The sequence below is a fragment of the Eptesicus fuscus genome, chromosome 14 (genome assembly GCF_027574615.1).
Source record: "Eptesicus fuscus isolate TK198812 chromosome 14, DD_ASM_mEF_20220401, whole genome shotgun sequence".
NCBI lineage: Eukaryota > Metazoa > Chordata > Mammalia > Chiroptera > Vespertilionidae > Eptesicus > Eptesicus fuscus.
In genome coordinates, this window is record NC_072486.1 from 34,849,862 (window position 1) to 34,865,064 (window position 15,203).

The 15,203-nt window shown below is 36.0% G+C and overlaps 1 protein-coding gene across 1 annotated transcript in view; it reads left to right on the forward strand.

The window, feature by feature from the left end:
• Window positions 1-15,203, forward strand: part of CACNA2D1 (calcium voltage-gated channel auxiliary subunit alpha2delta 1) — a 380,220-nt gene that overhangs the window by 76,452 nt on the left and 288,565 nt on the right. Inside the window, exon 3 of the mRNA XM_028158049.2 lies at window positions 8,149-8,265. Coding sequence (XP_028013850.2) covers window positions 8,149-8,265 — 117 coding nt within the window. The remainder of the gene's footprint in view (window positions 1-8,148; window positions 8,266-15,203) is intronic.

A 15,203-nucleotide genomic window follows, 5' to 3' on the forward strand; every position in this document is an offset into this window, starting at 1 on the left:
ATATTAGAACCTTTCAAATACAACTGAAGGACTTCATTTGTTTTTCATTATTTCAATAACTGCACTACCTATGCATGTGGTATCTTATTAATTCTCAGGACAACCTTATAAAGTGAACATCATCATCTTTAATATGCATGAAGCAATTGCAATGTTAAATTTTGGTTCTAGGACACACAACTACTAAATTGGATGTAACTCTAAAATTAAAAAAAAAATCTTGTTATGCTTTATACCAAACATGATTAATTATGTCATGGTCATATACAGTCCATGGGCCGCATGCCTTGTTTATTTGGCCCATATCAGCCTTTGAGTTTGACATGCTTGCTTTAGACTATAATATTTTACCTTTTTACATTGCTTCTTGTATATTGAAAAGGCAAGCAGATCCCTGATTAGGTACAAGGTTACTATGGTTATGCTACTGCTCTTTTAGTAAGAGATACAAATTAGAAGAAGCCAAAATTCGGCTAGCAGTTACCCACTCATGAACATTTCTATTTGAATTTATTTTTAAAAAAGAAAGTATGGAAAGATATTGTAAAACCTAAATTTACATGCAGAATGTAAAATCTTCCATTACTGTTGGTATGTACAGACATGGTTTTGTGTGTATATCTATTAAAAGGATTGCTGAGAGTGGTACAGAAAATAGTTTTTCCTGATTTTGTCTTTATGGGTCTTCCACCTGAAGAAAATACACTTATTTTCATCCAGTTGATAGGTTGGTGATCGCTAAGATGTTTCATCTCATGGAGTTGTTGAGATTGATGACATATCCATATACAATATTTATTGACCTATAACCAGAACTCAAGAAGGATCATACCCCTGTTGTATTAGTCAAGAGAATTGTATTATACTAGAGGCCCGGTGCACGAAAATTCATGCCCTCGGGGCTTGTGGGTCCCTCAGCCAGGCCTGCGCCCTCTCACAGTCTGGGAGCCCTCAGGGGATATCTTACTGTCGGAGCACTCCCAATATTATCTCAAAGACATAAATATGAAATGTGTATAAATATTGAGCATTCCGTTCTCTTAATTAAGTTAGTATTTACACAAGGATTTTGAGTGAAGAATTTCATTAGTAACTCAAGGGGTTCACAGTCCAATGTTTTTTTCTTTGTGGTCACATGATCTTATGTAAATAGAATGTTCATTTTCTAGGTGGTAGAGAGTTTAATATATTATTTTATTGGCAAAAGAAGATACTCTGAAGCAGAACATAATTAATCATTGGTGATTCTGAGTAGGGATTTAGCAAGATGCAGAGTCAACAGTAAGGATGGGAATCTTTTTTTTTTTTTTTTTTCTCCTCGGGAATGATGCTAAGTAGCTGGTGATAGTAGATTTCCCTTTACCTGCTTGTCAAGTGAGATAGTGACACTCTCCCTTCCTCACAGAAACGTTGTAGGGGTAAAAGGGATATAAAATGCAATGTGACAGCAATAATAGATGCTATTAAAAAGTTGATGCTTACTTCTCTTTAAAATGTAGCTTTATATTTATGTTTATATTACTTTAAAAGTAATATAATTATTTTAAAAAGTAATATAAGTACTTTATAAAAGTAATGGTATTACTTTTCAAATATAGCTTATTTATTTCATGTTTTGATTTTGTTCAGAGTTGTCTTACACCTCCAACTAGGAAATGTTGTGACTAGTTACCATAATAACAGGCAAATTGAGATTATTGTCATCTTAGGGAAAAATACATTACCCTCCCTCCCTAAATGGAGAGAAATCTATTTTGACTGCAGAATGTATTTCCATAGAGAGAATATGGACTCTGTTATTTTTGTGTATGTGTGCTTTGTTTCTTTTAAACAGTGGTTAATTACATCTGTTTTCAAAGACACGGAATAAAATGAATTCTAAAGGGGTTTCTAATCTTATGATAACTTTCAATATTTTATTAACAGGTTTTTAAGTGCAGTACTATCAGTTCATAAACATTAATAGTGAAAGACTATTAAAATGATTTCTTTTTTACCATACCGATCTGTTCTATTATCAATCAATAACACTTTTTAAAGTTATGCTGGTATTTGAGCGAGTTCTTATTTTTGTTTCTTCAAGTAGCAATCTAATGGCTTGGTAATACTAATTACAGGGAGAGTGATAGATAGTGGCTGTGCTCTCTTCTTGTCTATGAGCCTCACAAAGGACGGGGAAGCTAAAAACGTATGGAAGTGATGTAGCCAAGGGTTAGCTTCTTCTTTACAATGAAGATGAATGGCATACAAGACCATTATTTGCTACTGCACACTCTCAATATACAACATATAGCTTCTTATATTTCTCCCCTGAAGACACCTTTAATGTCTCTATATAGAGTGCAGTGATTCTCAGCCAGGGGCAATTTTGTTCCCCAAGAGACATTTGAAACATTTATTATTGTCACAACCAGGGGTGGGGCGGGGCGGGGGGCGGTGAGTGTTACTGGCATGTAGGGTGCAGAGGCCAAAGATGCTGCTAAACATCCTATACTGCATAGGGCACTGCCCACAGCAAAGAACGATCTGGTAAAAATGTCATTATTGCTGAGGCTGAAAATGTAAGAAGGACAAGAATTTGAGGCAAGAGTACATGTATGAAACTCCTTAAATGAATATAAATTTGTAAAGTTACACATCAGTATTGATAGGAAGCAATTTTTCTTTAGAGAAGCCATTTGCTACTAGATGGTTAAGCACAAATGAAGCTGTGCTGTGTTTTAAAGGTCTTTTGTTGGCAGTGAAATAAATTTAGATCCTTTGGGTTTAGGGTCAGTCTCAAATAGTTTGGACTTGACTACATAATCAGGTAAAAACTCTGAATTTTATAGCTCTTCATAATAGTGTCCCAATTAGTTTTTCAGTCTTTATTTTCCAATAATTTCTTGTTTCACACACATTCTGATTTTCTCTCTCCCTTACTTGTGCACATTTATTCAAAAGTGTGACTATAATCCATCTTTTTGATGATCATAACCCATGTGACCTGACTTGCCTCTGAATTCTGATGGTACAATTTTCTGTACTTCCTCATTGGAACACTGATAATAGTCATATTGATTATTACCCTGTTCTGTGTATTTACTCTAACCTAATTACCATTTGCATGTTGCATTTATGATACATTGTGTAACTGCATAGTACCTTACATAGCCTTGTTGTTTTTTTAGATTTAAAATAAATATTGGTTTTAAAATACAAGGAAAACTTGTTACAAGCCAGCATTTCCCTTCCTAGTAAAGCCTGATGCAATCACCGGTCTCAGTGTCCATTTGCTCATTTATGCCGCCAGGATTATGGAGCGCCTGCTACGTGCGGGCACTATATTATGTGCTGGGCTGTACCAGTGGACAAAACAGGCAAAAATCTCTGTCTTCTTGAAATTTCTCCTCCTGCTACCAACTCTGGTTTTCTCTTGCAGAGTCACATCTTCCTCGTCCACTTTAAAGGATCTTTGTGATTACATTGGACTCACCAGGACACTCCAGGATAATCTCGTTATTTTCAATTCATCTGATTAGCAAAACTTCATTACATCTGCAAACTTAATTCCACTTTGCCATGTAACGTCGTATTCACAGATTCTGGGGATTCGGATGTGGATCTCTTTGGGAGGCCTTTATTGTGCCTACCACAGCCATCACTTCTGTCACTCGGTGTCTGAATACTCTTTTCCTCCCACTAGTCTTTTCACTTCTGCTTCTGCCCTTGATCCATCCCACTGTCATCTACAGTCAGACTCTGATTGGCGCAATGTATTACTGTTTAAACAGATCTTTTGTACTGGCTCCTACAGGCCACTGGTTTCAGAAGTTAGCTGCTTGCAGGTCTGATATATCCTAATACAGTTAAGCAAGGGCCAAAGTCAAGGTCATACATTAGAATAATGCTACCCATTTATAAGGAAAATCAAGAGCCCGAACCCCAGTGTTCCCATTAATATGATGGCTAAGTGAATGCATTTTTTAGGTTTCTTAAAGTGAGTGGTATAGAGAAGCTTCCTGAAAGTGATTGCTAATCCAGTCTTATCTGTCATCCAGAACCTGGAAGTGTATCTGGCTTTCAGTGAGCATCTCGGGGGTACCTGCATTAGTCTGTGGCATCATTCATCACCTAAAACTAAGGCTTGTGATTTCAGAAACATTTCTCTATGTATGTTTATGAAGCAGTTATATCAATGAGTGGCATCACCTTTTAGATATTACATTCGAGAGTATTTTAAATGTATTATTCTGAAGATTATCTTGACACTATGGACTTAACTAGAGCAAAGTGACTTAGAAGTTTCCAATGAAAAAGGTAGGGAAACCATATTCTCTGTTGCCATCACCACAAAACTTGGTCTGTCAATGTAATACTGAAAGTACATTACAACCAGTTAATTAAAATTGTAAGAAAGAATATACAGGCGACAAGTATTGTTTTGTCAAAACTTACATCAAAGATAGTAGGGGGAGGACTTGAACAACAGAAAATGAAAAGCATATTCATGCATCGGTCAGCAGAATAAAGCTCCTGTCCTGGAGTCTCTTTATGGGCCGTATTCTTTCTAGCAGACGAAATGGAAGCCAGTGTCACACAGCACGTGAGAAATCAACATGTGATTTGAATGGAGTTTGCCTGGTCACAAAAACTCCTATTATTTCTACCATAATATTTTTCTTTCAGAAAGGCCATTGGATAAAATGCTAAAGCAGGTCATTGTTTTTTAAGGAAACAAAATACTAGAAAGAGGAAAAGATACTGAAGAATTTTTCAAATAGTCGTTAGGTTAACATGTGAAATGGTATAGAAATGTGGTTTATTTTAGTGGGAGAAAAAATCATAAATTTATGTACATTAGGAAAATACATAATGTTAAAATCCATGTGAAACTTTCTACTCTGAAAATGTTTACAAAACAAAAACCAGTAGACTTTTTGAGAGCCTTCTCAATATTTTATGCAACAAAGAATATTGTATTCTTTAAAACCAGAAGCAAGAGTTAGTTTTTCTTTTGGTGGGACGACAGTTAAATGCTTCAAATTCATTTTTATTACCAAGAAAACATTTCAAATGTTTTATATGTAAAGTAGACAGCAGGATATTTACATTGGGTATCGAGATTTAAGCTTCTTTAACTTTACATTTATTTAAAGTTTATTTGCACCCAGCTGATGTTGCTCAGTAGTTGCGTGTCATCCATGAACTAGGAGGTCAAGATTCTGATTCCCAGTCAGAGCACATGCCCGGGTTGTGGGCTCAGTACCCAGTGAGGGGCATGAAGGAGGCAACCAATCAATGATTATCTCTCATCATTGGTTTCTATCTCTCTCTTTCTCTCCCTTCCTCTCTGAAATCAATAAAATATATATATTTTGAAAATATGGGCAATAAAAACATATTATTTTAAAAAGTTTATTTGCACCCTAACCAGTTTGGTTCAGTGGATAGAGCATCAGCCTGCAGACTGAAGGGTCCCAGGTTTGATTCCGGTCAAGGGCATGTACGTTGGTTGCGGGCACATCCCCAGTAGGGTGTGCAGGAGGCATCCGATCAATGATTCTCTCATTGATGTTTGTAACTCTCTATCCCTCTCCCTTCCTCTCTGTAAAAATCAATAATAATAATAAAATATATATATATATACATACATATATATATGTATGTGTGTGTGTGTGTATATATATATATATATATATATATATATATATAAGTTTATTTGCCAGCTAGATCTTGTATTTTTTTTCTTTTTCTAAGCATTAAAAAAGTTACCCTAGAAACATAATTTGAGAGAATAAATATATTTTAGAAATATATATATATATATATATATATATATATATGAACTAAATTCTTCTGATTTATAATCCTCTCATTCTTTAAAGTACTTATAACATTTCTAATATGTGTAGGTAGTGAATTAATAAATGTCTTTATTTATAGTACATAATGCAAAGTAAAGACTATGCATCCTGAACTAATCTTCACCAACTCTGAATTATAGTGTAGTCTCTATACCACAGGAAGGAGATCAGACTTCATACGGAAAGGAACAAAACATTAATGGTTCAAAGCACAGCTGCCTTTATACCAATTAGCTATATTGGTTTTACTGCAAAGAACTAAATATCCTGGATCAATTAAAGTGATGTTGAGGTTTATCTTTTTGTACCCTGATCAATTAATCTATTCAGGAGGTCATGTTCTTGGATGTCATCTTAGGCCAAAATAAAAGAGGGAGCCTTGAGTTGGATGGATTTTACCATGGATAACCTGGGTCTTTAAAACAGAGCTCGATAATCTGCCCTGCAGAAGAAAACACAAGCAGTCCAGTAATATGCAGGAATCCTGGATGACACTAAATATGGAGATTGTATATGCTAAGTTACTGTGGTTTGAATAGGTGAAATGAAAACCTACAAGGTCAAAATTGAGACTAGTATGGAAACACCTCATAGTTTGAATAAATCAAATGAATTTAGGAGTAAAAGTTTGATTTAAATCTTTAAAAACTATTAATTTTTATCACTTGAATAAAAAATTTAATTCTATATAAACTAACATTATCTGTTATAAATAATCTAGAGCAGGCATCCTCAAACTACGGCCCGTGGGCCACATGCGGGTGTTTTTGCCGTTTTGTTTTTTTACTTCAAAATAAGACATGTGCAGTGTGCATAGGAATTTGTTCATAGTTTTTTTTTTTTAAACTATAGTCTGGCCCTCCAACAGTCTGAGGGACAGTGAACTGGCCCCCTGTTTAAAAAGTTTGAGGACCCCTGATCTAGAGGCCTGGTGCATGAATTCATGCATGGTTGGGGTTCCTCGGCCTGGCTGGCAATCGGGACCATCTTGCCCAGTCCCAATCAGGGCCGATGTGGGCGGCTGGCCAAGGAGGGACTATGGGAGGGCTCCAGGGCTTGTCCTGCCTGTCTCACCCAGTCCTGATCGGCCAGACCCTAGCAGCAAGCTAACCTACCCTGATCGGTCGAACACTTAGCCTATTAGGCTTTTATATATATAGATGTTAGTATATGTTTCTGTGTCCATTTGAAACCAGCATTCACCAGTAGCATCCATGCTCAGCTGGGACTGGGCTGTAGAACCTGTTGGTAGTAACAGAATGCTGAGGTTGTGCTAGGAAAACAGGGTTGAACTGGTTCCTTCATGTGCCTGGATTCTCTTCTCATAAGATGGCAAAAAACTGCCAGGTCTTGGCTTTTATAGATGGTTTAGTCATGCATGTGCAACCCATCTGTTGGATGCATAAGGGATTTTCTTCTCTGCTCGGCCCTCCAGCCACAGATAGGGTTGCTGGTCCTCTCCCCACCCCTTTTCTTTCATTCTTCCTCTCTCACCAGGAGTGTACAGGCTCTGCATACCAATTGCATCTGATGCCATGCTAAGGAACTCTTTCCATGGACACTTATGTGAGCCAGAAATGCAGCCAAGTTTCCTTTTGCTGCCTAGCTTACTTTCAGTATAGTTTGATTCATCGATTTAAAGACAAAACTAAAGTCAATCTGATAATAAAAATATTTACACAATTCCATTTTAACCTTTAATGTTGACCTTGATGACCTTCAACTACTACTCTGTGAAATGAAGCTCCCTGTGTCACCTGGATGAACCTTCCTTAGCAGGGGCTTCATATTCATTCATTAATTCTCTCTCTCTTTCTTTTCATAAGGTTTGGCAGCAAACCCGTTAGCCTCAGTGATTGCAATGAAGGAGAACAGTGGGAAGTCTCTCTCCATACATTAGCACTTCCCCCGCCCTCCTACCTTTGTTCACTGCACACATCCTCCTGGTTTGACGTCCCATACTTCAGTTCTCCTGTTTTTAAAATGCTGATGGCAGTTAATTCCAGGTTTTGAGTTTGAAAGTACAACTTCAAGTCACAAAATTGCATATACAAAGCATTGTTGTTCAAGATGTTTTACAGCCTGTTGACGTAGCTATTTTGGCGAGCTGGTGGTCTTATAGGAAACTAATATTTATATACATATTTTTGACACACCTAAACTCTGGGAAGATCAAGGTGAAGGAAGAAAAGGGTGGACTTTTCTAATCAATTGTTTATGATTTTTAAATACATTCTAATGTGAACTTATGAGCCAAATAAGCAATTATTGTTCTTAATAATTTCTTTTGCTTTTCACATAGATTTATGAGAAATACCAAGATTTGTATACTGTGGAACCAAATAATGCACGCCAGCTGGTGGAAATCGCAGCCAGGGATATTGAAAAACTTCTAAGCAACAGATCTAAAGCTCTGGTGGTGAGTTTAAATTGGGTCTGCTCATTTTGTTATTTTCCATTACTTATTATTTTTCATGCTTTAGTTGGAGGCTTTCTTTAGTATGCTTTCTTTACCACGGAAACTGTTCATCTAATATGTGCATGAAAGGTGAGATATCATGGTTTCATTGTGAATCCAACATAACCAGCTTACTTCTAATTATTAGTTTGTTAAGTGATTTTAATACATAGGAATAGTATATTTAATTCGTACATGGATGTATTTATACATATGTAAGTCAAGATGTGTAATAATAATGTTTAAATTTATTGTGCAACATAAAATCCATGAATATTGCCAGCACCCTTAACGCTGACTTCTTAGAACTTTCCTGTCCCCTTACCTTGCCTCCCTGCCAGGGGTGGCCAATACTCTAGATATTTGATTACTTATTTCTTTATTTTAAAAAATAGTTGTGCTTCACATACATGTTTTGTTAAACAACATATTTGCTAGTTTGCTTTCTTTTTAGTTTTATTAAAATCACATTATACTATATGTAGCTCTCAGTGACTTTCTTCCATTTTGTTTGTTCTAGAGGCCCAGTGCATAAAATTTGTGCAGTCTGGGAGCCCTCGGGGGATGCCGCCTGCAGGCTTAGGCCCATCAAGGGGTCCTTAGCGCTGCCTTGGAAGCAGGAGAGGCTCCTGCCACTGCCTCTGCACTCACCAGCCATGAGCTGAGTGGCGCAACCCCTGGGGGAGTGCACTGACCACTACGGGGCAGCTCCTGCATTGAGTATCTGCCCCATGGTGGTCAGTGTGCGTCATAGCGACCGGATGTTCCACTGTTGGGTCTATTTGCATATTAGCCTTTTATTTTATAGGATGATTTATCTGGAGGTTTGTACTTAGATTTAATTTATTTTAGCCACAGTTAAATATTATTTTATGAGGATATATCTCAAATTTTCATTTATTCTCTGTTGGTAAATTATTATTTGGTGCTGCTAAATCTTCTTGAACAAGTTTCCTGGTACCTAGTGCAAGGATATCTGTAGGGCCAATAGTGGAATTATTAGACTGTAGGTATTCACAAAGTCAGCTTTACAAGAATATTAATTCCTTTCCAAAATAGTTTCATCAGTTTAGATGTGCACTAGCAATATATTTTTAGTATCAAGGTTATCAACATAAAATACCCTTGGGAATATATAATAGATGCAAATCTATGAAAAAACATGTAAATTGAACTGGTTGTTTTCTCAAATATCTACTAAAGAAATTCCCTAGGAGTTTCTAGAATTCAGTTGTTTGTCTTTTTTTAAAGGAAATGAACAATTGAAAGGATTTTTTTTTTCTTCTTTTTAGTGGAATGATTAAAATTTCTATGATAAACTTTATTATGTCTTCACATATACTGATTTTATGTATTTGAACATTAAATTTTTAATTCTGGCTTTTATAGCCTGTTGATTAAACATGAAATCATAACTTATTTTATTGCTTCATGCTTAACTTACATTTGTTTATATGTTCGACTCAAAATTACTTCAACCAATATCTTTTTTCAATTTCAGTATTTATTTTGACATTTTATTCATGCTTATATTGTACTATTATCTTTTGATCTGCTCCAACAACCAAGTTTAGAAAGAGCTGAAAGAGAAACCACTGTAAAAAAATTTAGTTGCTTTTGCCATAAAACCAACCTCTTTTATAGCAAAACAGATTTTGTACTTAAGTCATTTTTTGTTTTGTTTTGAGAGTATATAAAAACATGTTATGATTCTGATGAGTGATATGCATTGGGCTGTTACAGAATCCTATGAAATAGGCACATTTAAACATCTGTTCATTCTTGTTTTATTAATGAGGAAACTCATAAAGGTCTAGGGTTCTTGTCCAAGACTTGTATAGGTAACATGAGGTTGTGGTGGAATTTCACTTTAGGACATCTGTCCATGAATCCAGCTTTTTCCCCTCTAACTCCACACTGATAATTTCAGCCATTTTATTTTCAATATGTATTTCCTAAGTTAGTATTTTTCTATTTTTCTTGCTATGCCTATGCCTCACAAACTGGCTCAATATGGTAATTATTCTGCTAACATTGTTGGATTATTCTTAAGCAATCTCAAGTCAAAAAAGAAACAATCATTTAACATTGTTATTAACATTTATTTCAGCCTGCACTAGGCAGAAAACCTGCAAGTGTTAATGAACAGTTCATAGGAAAAAGCTTTTCAACAAAACAATCCAACCTCCTCCAATGGTGCCTCCTGAAAGATGGAGGTGTATTAAATAAGTGGTCTTATTGTTCACCAACCAGCACAGACAAGGGGATCTGCTGAGTTAATGAAGGTCTCTAGACATTTTGCTCAAATAAAATAGGATCAAGGTTATAATAAACACATTTTTCCAGTGACACATTTCCAATTATGGTGTATCGTGTCTCCCTCTGGCTGTCCTGGTAACTTTAATTAAAGCTGCTCTAATCTATTATGAAGCTTTAAATACTGTAATATGCGCCACCTCCCTCTTAATTCAACCTTGATATTTAGTTTATGATTAGATAATGAAAAAGAGAAAATAACAAATGTTTTCAAATGACTGTTAAAATAGTATTTTTTCTTTCTCCCCCCCGCCAAAGATTATTGTTGATTAACCAAATTGTTTTGTGTATCTTTAGCTATTAAAGCAGTAGTTCTCTATTTTTCATGTTTGTCATTGATATGGAGTTTGCTAAAATGCAGATTCCTGGCCTTTATCTATAGAGGGTTTAACTCAGAAAGAAAGAAATATCAGAAAACCAGGTCCAAAGAAGTGATAAAGAGATTCAGAAAGAAATATGAAATTTTTAGAGACTCAAAGAATTTAAAATGTATTGTATTTGGGTTTTAGGAATCATTGGTTTACTTTTACAAAAACAGATTCATTAGAATATATTGGAATGAAATAAAGACTACAGTGTTAAAGAGTTTTTGGGAAATGAGAAATTGGCAAGAAATTAATATGCTCAAGAAATTTGGTAGGACAGTGAAAGAGAATGTGGAGTACTACTATAGACTTTTTCTTTTTTTCAGAATGGAGGACATGTAAACATGCATATAGGCAGAAAGGAAGGAATCTATTAAATGTAAAACTAAGAAAAAAACACACACCTGGATGTTGAAGGATAGTTCCAGAAAACACATACACCGATATTAGAGTAATGAATTTATCTTTGAAAAGGTGGTGGTATCTTTCACTTGAGACAGAATGGATAGTAAATATGAATAAAGATAATTAAACTTGCAGATAGATGAAATTGGAAGTCACACTGGATAACCACTTTTCTCTTGGAAAAGTAGAAGTCTTATGTGCAAAAAATAGGTGTCTTGAGGACCGTATTAAAGATTTGGGGAAGCAAAGTAAGAAAAAGTGAAATGAGTCTTGTATAGGTAAGTGGTAAAAAAACATATAGAGCCATCCTAACATTGAGAAAAAACAGAAGGTATAAGATATCCTCATGTTCTAAGAGTGAGGTGCTAAGCTACATATGAATTTGAGAGTTGTCTGAAAGTATATGTCTTGACAATTAGCCCTAAATCTATCTTGAGGGTATAAATTTATCCAGATTGAAGAGAACGAAAAAAATTCCTTTGGGAGAAGTATGGAATATTGTGCTATTTCTGTTTTCATAGATAAAAATGTCCTTACCCTTCTCCTTAATCTTAGTATAAATGTTCTTGAGAGGATTGCCTGGATTGCTTATATATTTATTTCCCCTCGAATCTGAGTGGTAAAGGGACTAGCTAATCCACTAGTATTTTGTCAAATTTAGATTACTTTTATTTATTTGGATTTGACACATGCTTCTGGATGCTAACAATAAAGTGCCGAGGCTAGAGATGCCTGTCTGATGGCTGAGCAATGAAAGGTGGCTTCACTGGGCACAAGCTTACACACAAATCAAAGCAGAGGTGAGCCGTACCTGATGGAGCTGGTCTGGGACTTGATCCAATAGGGCACGCTGCCAGGGACAAAGCCAGTTCAGCAGAAAGAGGGTAGACACACACTATCAGATGGGAACTGAAGCGCAGGGTGTAAGTGGCAGCCAGAAGTGTGGCATTGTAGTGAGATGTTCTGGAAACCTCCAAACAATGCCGGGTGGCACCCAAAGAGAGGAGTAAGTCCGCGATGCCCATCCACCAATGCCAGCGTGTACCAACACACAATCATAGCGAGAAAGGGTGTCCATTACCAGCTTTCTCACAGTGCCGTTGCTGAAATCTCCACCTGTGAGCTGGCAAGTGCCATCAAGATGGGATCAGGAGGAGAAACTCCGAGAGGGAGCTTACCACACTCCTCACACAGAGACCCCAGGAATTTCTCAACCTGGAGCAGTACTGAGCTACTATTGGAAGTACAAATGAATTTTAAAATTAGATTTTTCACTTTAACCCAAATTAGATATTTTAATTAATTAGCTGAGATTATTTTTAGGTATAAAAGTGATATATACAGTGTTGCTTAGGACAGTTATGGACCCTGTAAGGCTTAAAGTTGTGTCCAAATACAGCTGAAGGGTGATTAGTACAGATTACAGGTTTATTTTCTTTCATGTAACAAGAAATCTGAGGTAGGTAGCTGAAAAGATTTCCAGAAGTCCCATTCTGCTACTTCTGTGTGCATCTCAGTGAATAAGCCCTGCCTGCAAGTGGGGGATAAAAAATACAGTTTTTGCTTCTCTGTACAAAATTGTACTCTTAGTTAAAATTTTAATCCAGCCAGCTGGTGTCTATGTCAAGACCTTTACAAGATTTAATGTGAGTTTTAGGGAAGAGAGTCTAGAGCAAATCCATTTTAAGAAGCATAGGAAAGAAAAACATTGCTTTGTAAAAAACAAAACAAACAAACAAAAAACAAAACAAAAAAAAACCCAACAACAATCATAGAGTTCTGCCCTGGCTGGTGTGGCTCAATTGGTTGAGCATCCTTCCATGCTCCAAGAGGTCACCAGTTCAATTCCCAGTTAGGGAATGTGTCCAGGTTGCAGGCTCGATCCCCAGTAGAGGGCATGCAGCAGGCAGCCAATATATGTTTCTCTCCCTCTCCCTTCCTCTGTCTCCAAAATCAATAAAAACATGTTTAAAACACACACACACACAGAGTTCCACTCCTTTAATATGATTACATAATCAGATCAGCTTTTTCTATGGAGGATTGGGACAGTATTAATAGTAGAAGAATGAAAAGACTCTTGAATCCATTTTAGATTGAGATTGGCAGAGTAAATATTATAAACATCAAGGACACTTAAGAATTAGTTATCAGTAGTTGAAATGTTTGAAATCATGAACTATGATAGGTAGGGTATGGTAATGGCCAAGAATTATGAGTACAAGAAAGAAGACAATTGTATGTGAATAAAGTGTAGGTTTATAGGGAACAGTGGGGAACAAGAAATTGTGGTATATGATGGGAATTTAAGAAACTAAGAGTTCTGGGTGATAACAAGGTTGAGGCATGAGTGAGTGATCAGGTTGAATGGAGAAGAGTGAAAGCTTTTGAAGTTTTAATGATAAGGAGCAAATTCATAATTAGCATTTATTGAATGTCTACTCTGACCCAAACCCTTTTTGCTAGGCTCTTTTCAGATATTTCTAACACAATTTCTATTCTGCAAAATAGGTATAATTGATCACATTTTAAAGATGAGAAAATGAAGGCTCAAGTAATTAAACATTTGTCCAATTTGACACAGCTTGCAAGTACTTCAAACCCACTTATGTATATATGCAAGGTACTTGGTGTTTCCTGTGAGGCCTTTACTAGTTTAAAAACTTCCCACATTAGCTCCTTTAATCTTCATAGTACATGGACTGAAACTCAGATAAATGTAAGTTCTTGACCAAGTTTTATACATACAGAGTGAGAGATTTGGGCTTGAATTCTTGTTTTATCTAGCTTTTAGCTTTATGCACCATATATCTCACCTCTATGACATCTCAGTAATCTGAGCCAAAATATATTTTGGCATTTGTTCAATCAATCGGATCTCTTTGTACAGGTGACATATAACTATTATAACTAAGTAAGCCACACTAATTATGCCTTTTGTTGGGTCCCATAGTACCATTGGATTTAAGTCCTATAAAATGGCATCTTCCACTGCTTTGTTTGCCCTGAGGCATCTAACACCTACTTGGAGCATAGTTCAGCACTAAATAAAACACAGTCCACTAACCTGGTTTCACAATAGAATTCCTCTTGATTTTTGAAATCCAACTTTCACAGAGTACACAGATCTCTCAATAAGATATTTTTGTTTCTTGTTTTGTTGCTAATGCTTATACGGCAACTATTTACATACACAACCTCCAAACTCAGAATTTTTTTTAAACAATGTGATATCTGGGAGTCTTGATTTAAATTTCAAATAGAATTAGTACAACATCAGCATTAGTAGATGCTTTGAAGAACAGGCCAGGTGCCGACCGAGGATATGTGCATGTTTTCCGCTGCCACTGAGAAGCCAAGCCAGGTCTACAAACACCTGTATCTTAACAGCCCTGCTCACTGCTTCAGTAGGCAGTGATTGTAGCACTTTACTCTCTAATATGAAAGCTTCTTACACTTATTGATGCACCTTTGCATTTGGTAAGTATATTTACTGTTTTAGTTAGAATTTTAAAAGTTGGTTGTGGGTGTAGATTGATACAAATGCATTATTTTTTTTTTCAATTTACCATCATAAATGATAGGCTATCAGAATTTTCACTCAAAACATCTGATTTTTTTTTTGTGTGTGTGTGTGGCTTAAATGGGAGATGCCTGTATTTCTTGATATCATTTGTTAATGTGTTAAATGGAAATCTACACATACCACCACATTTCCTCTCTCAGGTTACACACTTTAGTGGCATATTTATGGATTTTTAAATCCATCATGATAATGACAGGACTTTGGGGCCAAGCAGAAGAGATAGTGAA